General features: G+C 45.3%; 1 protein-coding gene across 2 annotated transcripts; it reads right to left on the reverse strand.

Moving 5' to 3' along the window:
- Nucleotides 1-2746: 2746 nt before the first annotated feature.
- On the reverse strand, nt 2747-7170 carry LOC100381912 (uncharacterized). 2 transcript variants are annotated; one of them, XM_020537789.2, is made up of 2 exons: nt 4608-7170; nt 2747-4124 (listed from the first exon to the last, which is right to left on the reverse strand). In XM_020537789.2, the coding sequence occupies exon 2, from the start codon at nt 4119-4121 to the stop codon at nt 3342-3344; it is 780 nt and encodes a 259-aa protein (XP_020393378.1). In that variant the 5' UTR covers nt 4122-4124; nt 4608-7170; the 3' UTR covers nt 2747-3341. The 2 variants fall into 2 exon arrangements, with proteins under 2 accessions (XP_020393378.1, NP_001168160.1); NM_001174689.1 differs by having other exon boundaries at nt 2907-4124; nt 6722-6920.
- Between the last annotated feature and the right edge of the window lie 3389 nt (nt 7171-10559).

Consider the following 10559-nt stretch of genomic DNA (forward strand, 5'->3'; position numbering starts at 1 on the left):
GAACGTGTCGCTATCTCAGGCGCGAGACTAATGCCCGACAAGTCCCTCGCAAGGGTGCTGGCGTCATCAGTCCGCCTGGGGTTGGCAAGTTGTTGGGAAGCGACACTCGTCGTTGTCCCAGGTGCGAGGATAACACCCGACGTGTCCCCCGCAGGGGTGCCGGCGCCGTCAACTCGCTCTGATCCGATAGCCGACGAGGTGCTGCCTCTTGCCTGACCATGGTTGCCCCGTCTCCCTCTCCTTCAGTGAGGAGGGTGGCGGGGTAGACCCGAGTGTCCCTCTTCCGCCCCGGGGAGATGTCGTCGTCGGGTTCGCCTCCGTCGGGCGAGCCGATGACCGTCGTTGCTGTCGTGCTGCGGGGGAGGAGTATCATGTCGTAGCTGCCGTCGAGGGACATGAACTCGAGACTCCCAAAGCAGAGCACCGTCCCGGGCTGAAGAGGCTGCTGAAGATCGTCCATCTGGAACTTAACGGGAAAGTATTGTCAACACACAGCGAACCCCTACCTGGCGCGCCAACTGTCGGTGTTTTGGACCCGCGGGGACCCTCAACCGACTAGTGAATTTTATGATGCGTGTCCCTGCTCGGATGAATTGATGCAAGATGAAACACAAGAGGGAGGATGAGACTTATATTATCTTGCACCGGGGTGCTTGTAGTAGGGGCTACAAGCTTCGCGAGAGAGGGAACGGATCCCAGGTCTCTTGAGAGGTCTCGTGCTGTGGAGAGAAGGTTTACCTTGAAGTAAGTCGTCTGAGTTAGCCTTCAAAGCGTGCCGTGGGAAGGCCCTGGGCATCTCCTTTTATAGATACAAGGAGGTGACCCAGCTGTACATATGGGGGTGTAGCAACGTGCTAACGTGGCCGGCGGAGAAGTGCTTGAGCCCTATAGCGTAGCTGACGGTGCGGCCCTAGGTCCTGCTGATATTTCTTTGCCTTCGTAGAGAGCTAAGGGCAGTCGACGTCATGAGCGCATGTCGGGAATCATCATTACCTGCTACTGGAGTAATTTGATGTGACACCGGTCTTGTTCCTTCATAGCCTGAGGTGGCTAGCTAGGGGATGGATAGTGTTGTTTTCCCGGTTCGCGTAGTCGGTCCGAGGCCGTCTCAGGCGAGGCGGGGATCTCTCCCGGAGCCGAGGCCTGGGTCGGGCGAGGCGAAGATCTCCTCCCGAGGCCGAGGCTGAGGCCGAGACCTAGGTCGGGCGAGGCGAAGACTTCCTCCCGAGGTCGAGGCTGAGGCCGAGGCTTGGGTCGGTCCTGGCGAAGACTTCTTCCCGAGGCCGAGGCTGAGGCCGAGACCTGTGTCGGGCGTGGCGATGATTCATTCTGAGGCCGAGGCTGGGTCGGGCGAGGCGGAACTTCGTGTTGCGCCCGAGGCTGATCTCGGGAGAGGCGATGACTTACTGTTGTCAGTCTTACCCCGGTGGTTGGCACAGTGGTCTGAACGGGGTGAATAGTGTTGTCATCCTGTCAGAACGATCAGTAAAAGGGTGAAGTGACTGCGGTCATTTCGACCTTGCCAACTGAGGCGCGCGTGTCAGGATAAGGTGTCAGGTGATCCCCTCATTTAATGCGCACGTGATACGGTCGGTTGCAAGGCGATTTGGCCGAGGTCGCTATACGACAAAGTTTGTCCGAGCTTTGCCTCGGGCGAGCCGGAGGTGCGCCCACTGCCTGAGGGGACCCTCGGGCGAGCCATGAATCCGTTCGGGACTACTGTTCTTGCTCGATGCTGGGCTCGGGTGAGACGGGATTGCGTCCCTTGGTAGATGAGGCCTTAACCTTGAACCGTGCTTACCAGTCTTTATGGTTTGTTTTAAAGATGTTCTCCAACCACGTTTAGGAGTACTGGGGTACCCCTAATTATGGTACCCGACAAATATTGTGGCTTTCATCATTTAAGCACTAAAGAGTGACTTCGACGTTATGGATTCTTTGCTTTAATGATTTTCCTCTCTTCTTTGACGATCTTCAAGTTCTGCTTGTTTAGCTTGTAATCGGTCTTGCAATTCCTTAGCCTTTGTTCTTCTCCTTCATCTTGGTTTTGGTCTATTTGGATACTCCTGGTTTTCATTAGTGTAGGGTAACTTGTTCTCGCTTACATTCGATATTGTGTTCTTCGTGAGTCTAGTAATTGTGCTTGTGGTCGTGGATGATGTTAGCGAGCACATACAAACAATAGGTGGAATCAACTCAAAATGGTAAATTATGGTTATCAATTCAATTGGCTATATTTTTCATGTCTACGAACAACACCTGTCAAATGATATTTATAGAGGTCATCGTCTTCGTAACTACTCATATGAAATCCTAAATACCCCTAAACTATCATTTTACAATTGTTTAACCATACAAGGATAATTTGGTCACTTAACCTCCTTATCAGCTCTTGAATTCCTATTGGTGATAAATTTTCTCGCATGAAGTTTTACTTTTGCAGAAGATCGTCTAACGGCTTCGCTTGACTTTACGAATATGGTGCCTTTTTTTATGAGGCTTTGTAAGTTTCATGGCTCAGGTAACCCCCGGAGTGTAGTCTTTGTAGGTAAAACTTTCGAACGTAGAGCCAAGGTTATTGAATAGCATTGATCCTTGTACATATGGTCTTCACACTTGGATGAATTGAGGCATTTATCTTTTTCCTTTCTTATCAATATAATCGTTTTTCTCAAGTGCGAAGTCGATCCTAGACAAATGTGAAATAGAGATTGACTACTGTTAGTCGGCTCTACACTCTTAAATGTCAGGGACGGTGTTTGTTCAAGATAAAATCCCACCAAAAGTCAGACCGCCGACAAAAACTAAGCTAAATTTACATGGTCTCCAGCTAATTATAGCATAATTAACATGGTCTCCAGCTACTAAAATATAAGGTACTTTGGCTATTGTTCTGTTAAGCCCTTGCAACTCAGCCCTGCAAATATATCCTTGCAAGCCTAGATATCCAGACCAACAACAATGACAAGCACCGACACTGAACATATATATGCTCACCAACTATATAGACCAATGATGACAGGCAATCACTTTAAACATAGTCCACGCATACCAGATATTCAGATCAACAATGACAATCGATCACTGCAAACCTCAGCTACTGAAATATCCAACAGGCAGGGTAATAGCCCAGAGCATGACTCATCTCATGCAAAAACTGTCAGCTGGATAAACTTATCAAGGCAAACCAGTGCCCCAGTACTGGTTGAAATAAAGAGCAGACATTAAAGTGCCGAAGAGGGATAAATTAAGCATCTTCCATAGCCCATTAAGCATTCGGCCATGCAAAACTGCAAACATTAAACTACCAAGACAAGGAGCTTGAGTCTACAGGCAGTTCATCAGTAGCGATCATCAAAACGTCCTCCCCTGCTAGGGCGATCATATGGCCCAGGCCTCTCCCTGTAATTTCCTCCATCATAGCGTGCACTTCCTCCACCGCCGCGTGGACCATCCCTGTCATACCCACCACCACCCCTTGGGCCACTCCTATCATAGCCGCCGCCGCCGCCACCACCACCACGAACTCCATCTCTCTCGTAGCTTCTTTCTCGCTCCCTACCATAACCACTTGGCACATAACAATCCGGACCACCTCCATACCTGTCTCCACCAAAGTGATCGCCACCAGATGGGTAACGGTCATTGGCATAGCGATCTCGGCCACCAGCATACCTGTCCCTTGCATCAGCTTGATCACGGTACCCATAGCGACCACCATCATAACGATCATCCATGTAACGATCACCAAACCTATCTGAACCAGAAAAGCGGTCTCCCCTGCCAACGCCACTGCCACCACTGAACTTGGATGGGAACCTGCCAGAACGACCGCCAGCAGCACTAGGGCAGTCACGGACCCAATGACCAGGACGACCACACTCAAAGCAATTGCCAGGGGGTGGACCATCACCTCTACCACCACGATACTCTCCTCGTCCACCACCACCGGCATACCTTGTGTCATCTGTATTCATCTTAGGCTCAGCCTTGTTCACTGAGATGGTACGGCCATCTATTTCTTGGCCATGCATCTCTTTAATAGCGCTGTCAACTGCCCTCCGATCTTCAAATGTCACGAAGCCAAAGCCCCTGTGGCGGTTAGTGTGTCTCTCCACCATGATCTACAAGTAGAAACACTCATGAGCATAAAGAATGTGGAGAAAATAAACAGTTACCAAGCTAAGTTATAAGAATATAAATGTTAGTAACAGATGGCCTAGAAACAATAGTTACAATATTACACAACCACAAACAAGTATTTACAGCATTCAAGTACTTGAACTTTGAGATGAACAAAGGGTTGAGAAATTATTTAATTTCAGCAAAATAATTCACCATTCATTACAAAAAGATCGTGCAAACATTATTTGATAGTATTATAATAAAAATGCATTTTATATTTGCATTATTTGATCCAAAGCATAGTAATACTCAGAAAACGTTGCCATTTGTAACACTGATATAAGGTACAGTGGTAAATGAGAGAACCATTGAAACACATCATATCAATTAATAGTATCCACTACATGAAACAGATTACACCAAGCAGAATCACTTCTGCTTACAAATTTAGAGATAATTGAAAGACAACAAAAGGACATTACCTCAGAAGAGAAGCACTGAGATTAGGTTATTCCTGGATCTCGGTAATTCAAGAACAAATCATAATCCTGACACAGATGCATCTAGCTGTAACTACCTTCATGAAAAAGTCTAGTCCCAAGACAGCAAAGCTCGTTAACACGGACAAGGAGCAAAGCTATAGAGCCTCTGGGAACCATGTTTTGGAGAACTGGGCTATTTCCAACAAGGAACCAATTTTACCGTTACCGACATGAACTAACTTCTCAAAAATGTCAGCATATTCTGGTGACAGGACAATGTAGCAGGTATGTCCACTGCCATATTCTCTAGTTTGCATACCAGATCATTTAAACCAATGCACAAACCTAAAGCCAAACGACTTGCATTTCCATGGTAACAACAGTGGAAGTCTGAGCTGCTGGTAAGCTGGGCTCCTAGTTACCCAGTTTGTCTTCCCAAAACTGCAATGCATCGCATGGAGCTGGCTGAAAGGGTCCACACTGGTGAGGCTAGCATCAATTTTCTGCTCCAGCACCCAGCATTGGTCCTTCAAGTGTCCATAAATGATCACTGAATATATTGTATAACATACCAATATGCAAATCTTAACCCTAAACAAAATTCAGCTTCCATTACCGGATGGCAGAATCATTTACTGTCCTCAAGGCTCAAGCAGCAATGGTACTAAAAATGCATTACACAAGAAAGAACTTCAAAAGGGAGTCCTTAAGAAAAGAAGTTGCTTGAGTTTTAAACAGAAAAAAGTGCAAAAAACAAATTTTGCTGGAGCTGTTAAGAAACAAGCCCTTGCGTAAAGAGTTGCAGCCATATATCATTGCAAGCTCTATCTAGTTCTAACAAAACACAAAAGGCGAGAAAAGAAAAAAAATTGCTGCCAGTTCACTAAATGCTGACAAAGGTAGCAGGACGAGGAGCTATGTAGGCAAGTCATATCAATAAAAACAAAAGAAGTCAACTGCAGTCATGATTCTATCTGCAGCAAGGATGCCAATGAACTCAACTGAAAACATGCCCAGGGCAGTCAACACAACCAAACACTTATAACAAATTGATAATTACTGTTGCATCTTATCAGCCAATAAAATCAGTTCAACCCACTGGAGCAGTAACGTGTGCAGATCTGCCAATTAGTCACACAGCTTCATCTATCAATCAGTGTCATGAGCATAGTCCCTGTTGTAGTTCTCTGCAGGTGTGCACAACTCGTGCTGGCCGAGCAGAATTCCCACAGATCAGAAACTAAGGAGGTGTTGTTCATCCAATTCTAGCCAAAAAAATCAACAGTAACATTCCCTCTCTTTCATCAGACCATGAAACTGAACTAAGAAATAGCAGAACACCAGCAACAGTAGGACCAATGGCTGTTCTCCATTTGTTCAATCCAATTTCATAGACAAAGTGCTCAAATCAGGCATCTAACTGTAATGAACCACATCAGCAATTCAGCTCTAGAAAGCAACAAGCATCGCTTATTCGCTTTGCATTCCAACTCTGGAAATCTGCCGCTCATTCAGCCTCAGCAAACAAAGAATGGCCGAGAGAACAGATCCCAGTTGCAAAGAAAGATGGAAAAACAAGAACAGTGAGTATTCATGAATTTCTGAGAGCAAGCTATCAACATAGAAAAATAAACATGAACCATAATAGACAAATGACACTAGACTATTTAGGTCCTTACTCTCTTTAAGAAGCAAGGAATCCAAGGATGCATGTTTGTACAGGTCTACAGGATACTAATTTCTTGGTTCATCGCAACAAGAAGTACCGTTTCATCATTTTAATTTCGCTCTCAGTGATGCCAAAGAATTCAACTTTGCTACTGCAAACTAAAGAGAAGAAAAATATTTTCTCTCACCAAGTTACGCCTCTTGCTGAACAACGAAAGACATAAAAGTGAGCAGAAATCGCAATCCTCCTTCCTACGCAAAACACACATCTCTGTTCGACAGAACGCAAAAACAATCTACAGATCCGCCTTTCCACCTCACCCACCGATCTTCCAACCATCATACCCAACAATATCGCACCGCGGACAACACGAAATCGATGGATCTAGCAAAACTACCTGGGGCGGGCATGAGCACTAACGTAGACGGACTGGGGGCACGGGTACCTGGGCGTCGACGACCTTGCCGAAGCGGCCAAAGGCGTCCTCAAGCTTGCGCTCGTCCGTTTGCCACGACAGGCCGCCCACGAAGATCCGACCTTCTTCCTTGCCCTCCATCGCCACCGCTACTGCTCGGCCAACGGTTGGAGACGAGAAAGGCAGGAGCAGGATTAGGGTTTGGCGAGAAGAGAAGTCTGCGACTGCGAGAGGGAACAGGGGTAGCCGGACCGGACACCAGGAAAACTTATCGAGTGCACATAGAATTTTAGTGCACATGATGCACGTATTATCGTCTGTAGTTGTTTTATATATTTGCTAAGGACATCCTCTGACGTGGTGGAAGATGTCATTTATAAATTACAATGATTAACTAAACACGTTAGATCTGAAATGGATAGTGATGATTTAATGTGTGCACCATGTGCACAAAACTTTTATGTGCGCCGGATGTTCTCCGGACACCGCTAGTAGGGTTTTGGTTCGATTTGATACACTTTGATCTATTTCTCTCTCTTATGGAGTGTTTGGTTAGCGGATTGATGTGGCTTAGAACGGGTTCAATCCACAACAACTCGTGTTTGGTTCAAAAGGCTTGCGGGTTAGGTTGGTTATGGGTCGAAATACTTATTGAAAATGTGTGTTTTAATGATCCCTCGAAAAAATCGAACCATTTCGACCCACTTCCTCTCATAACCCACTTCCTCTCCACCCTCTCGTCACTCATGCCTTATCCACTCGAGACCAACATAGGAGCGTGCCGCCACTGCCGGCCTGCGGGGACGAGGGACCCCCGTCGGCCTACCCTCCGACGTTAATCCCCCGCTTGCCTCCCGTCGTCAGACCCCCGCTGGCCTACCCTCCGATGCCGGCGTGTTCTCTAGTAGGCATAACCCGCGAGTCTAGTGTTGTCATCGAACAAGTAAAGGTCAGTGGCGTACCCTCCGATGTTAATCCCCCGCCTTGTTGTGCAACAACCGCCTGCTCGACTCGTGCATGGCACCTCGCAGTTCTAATTTCTATGGTGCCCACACGCAACCTATATACCCTCTCCGTTGGGTGGGTTAGGACCAGAGCGTGGGAGGCGGGCAGGTCGACCTCACGACGGTGTCAGGCTGGTTCGTGCTCGCATCCAACTCTGCCGACAACGTCAGGGCCATGCAGTGCAGCTTGGACTTCATGTACGACTGATCCTCAAGCCCTCACGCGTGGCGAGTACCCGGGCACCATGCGCGCCTACCTCTACGACCGGGTGCCTAGGTTCACCCCAAGCATGCGACGCTGGTCAAGGGCTCCTACGACTTCACCGGCGTCAACTACTACACCACCTACTTTGCCGCCCATGTGGCTTGGCATCTACCACAATGGTGTAGGACTGGAGCGCGGGAGCCGACGAGGTTGGTCCTCGCCGACGTCACGTGCCTCGCGTCGATGCTCGCCCCCCCCCCCCCCCCCCACTACGTCAGCACATCGCTTTTGTGTTCTAGTAGACCCCTTATGTTTCATCTCGCCATCCACCTCTTCACTTCCTACAACCATGGTAATAATTATATTTCGTGAATCATGATTTCTGTCAATAGAACACATGAGCTCTAGCCCCCTTCCTTTTTATTTCTCATACATTGTAGAAATACGATGAAATCCAATCGATCGATTGCTTCAGACACGAAATGTAATGTTGTCTGCATGTCAAGTGTTTGGAAAAATGACTATATGAAATATATGGATAAGGGTCAACATATCTACTAGTTGTCACCGGTATGTCAAATGATGTGATGCTTTTATCATTTCCGCCATTTTCTGAATCTTAGATGTATTTATGCAATTGGGGTGCGAGCAAGTTGTGAGGGAATTGGATGACAATTGATTTTTTTATGTTGCGGGATGGAGAGCCAAATGATAATGTCTTGATAAATCCAACATGCATACCAAAAGTAATACACTCAACACCCTGGAAACAAAGTTTCTATTGTAACAAGTTAAAATAACTGCACTGTGGGAATGTGGCAGTTCTTTTGGAATTTTTTTACAGTAATAAGGTGACATCCAATATTAGGTGCTTGCGTAGAAGTGTGTTCTGGGATCTCCATACCTTATGTGGATGGATATATGAAGAAACAAACGAAAATGACGACTACTCTCACATTTCTACATTGAAGCTATGTTGGTATTTGCACCAAAATTTTCTAGTTTGCTAAGTTGCTTGATTATTTCCCTTAGACTCTTGTTTTGTCAAATATAAAAGTTCATCTCGACTACAGGATGGCATGTGAGCACAAAGCATGGAGAAATGTAAGCCTGCTTGAAATCACCGTCTGGCTACCTAGAGCTGAGGCCGAGTTTGACCTGGTGCCATGGGGCTCCTCCGTAGTCATTGTTATGATTTGGAATTTATGCTCAAAACAGATTTTTTTTCTTTTCCATAATCAAAATGGAAATATCTAACTCTCACTATCAACAACTTTTGTGGTTTAAAGATTATGATGCGCATCAGTCCAACTTTTGAGATATGTTAGGTAGTGTCACACGTCAATGGAGCATAGCTCAATACACTATCGCACATCATGCAATGCTCTAGATTCATTTAGCAGAGATATGAAGAACCAATGGTGAAGGCAAAAGTTGCACACATATATCAGACAAACTTTGTTCCATTTCCAAATTTTCTGAACATCTTCTTTGGGAAGTGAATATACTTCCCAAATATTTTTCTAGAGCCACCTAATAACACTGCATAATGTATTGTTGTTTATAGGGTTCAAAGTTGGTGTTGAGAAGCACATCACATAGGCCATTGTAAAAAAATCTAGAAGCCTCCTTATAAATTCCGGAGTCCAAGGGTACTCGTTCCTAAAGACAACTCATGTATTTCTTCAACATTATTTTTTCGTGATAGTTGAGCCATCACTCATATATAAATGATATACCATGTTTAACACTTTGTCTTCAGCTCTTCTGTTCTGGTCAAGGTTGATTAGTACAATAAGCTAGTGTGTTGGTTCATCTTAGCTTGCATAAGTTATGAACTATGTTGTGATACAGTTAGTAGATCTATAATGTTATACCATGTTTTTACTTTATCTTCAACTCTTATATTTTGGTTGAGGTTGATTAGTACTATAAACTAGTGTGTTGGTGCATCCTAGCCTGCATAAGCTATGAACTATGTTGTGATATAGTTAGTAGATCTATAATAGTCGGTGTTTTCTTAGGCGCTAGACATTAGTCAGGTGTAGGTCATCGCCTGGGCTACTAATGTTCTGACTAAATTGTTATTTTCTTTTTTTCTTGGCTTTGGTTGGTTGAACTGTGAAATGGTTCTTCAGAAGATGGATGTCGTAAGCCATGTCATGATTCCAGGGATTTAGCACATGTCCTCAGGCTGCTACTTTGGTAGCTGAAGTTTACTTGATAAAATTCTACAATGAACTAGAACTAGAGTTGTTTTCTCCAGTATTGCATAAGTAATTGCTAATATTTGGCTACTTAGTTTGGGTTTCAAAGGTTTTTGATGGATTGCTATAGGCTTCTTCCGGATACAAGGGAAAGCATAGTAGCAACAGAAGTAAATGCTTGATGGAGGTAACTATCTTCCCTTCTGCTTGAAAAATTCCAATTCTCAAACCATCTTTAAATTTATGATTTGTTGTATCTGCATACGGTTGAGAAACAATGTTGTTATAGTGTCCTGGACAAGCCAATATTGTACTTCGAATGTTGCGATTATATTTACTTTGAGGAATTCAAACTCACAAGAATTCATCTACAAGGCTACATGCCATGCATTCACAACTTTCTAATTTGCAAAATAGCAAGTTAATTTGCAAAATAGCAAAAATGGGGCAGG

This window comes from Zea mays, chromosome 1 (genome assembly GCF_902167145.1).
Source record: "Zea mays cultivar B73 chromosome 1, Zm-B73-REFERENCE-NAM-5.0, whole genome shotgun sequence".
Classification (NCBI taxonomy): Eukaryota; Viridiplantae; Streptophyta; class Magnoliopsida; order Poales; family Poaceae; genus Zea; species Zea mays.

What these genes read in the sequence shown, in the direction of transcription:
- LOC100381912 (NM_001174689.1), bottom strand. Translation starts at nt 6,832, where the DNA reads ATGGAGGGCAAGGAAGAAGGTCGGATCTTCGTGGGCGGCCTGTCGTGG. An exon ending in GCAAGGTCGTCGACGCCCAG is followed by an intron (nt 4,125 to 6,721) that starts GTACCCGTGCCC and finishes TTCTACTTGTAG; the next exon opens with ATCATGGTGGAGAGACACAC.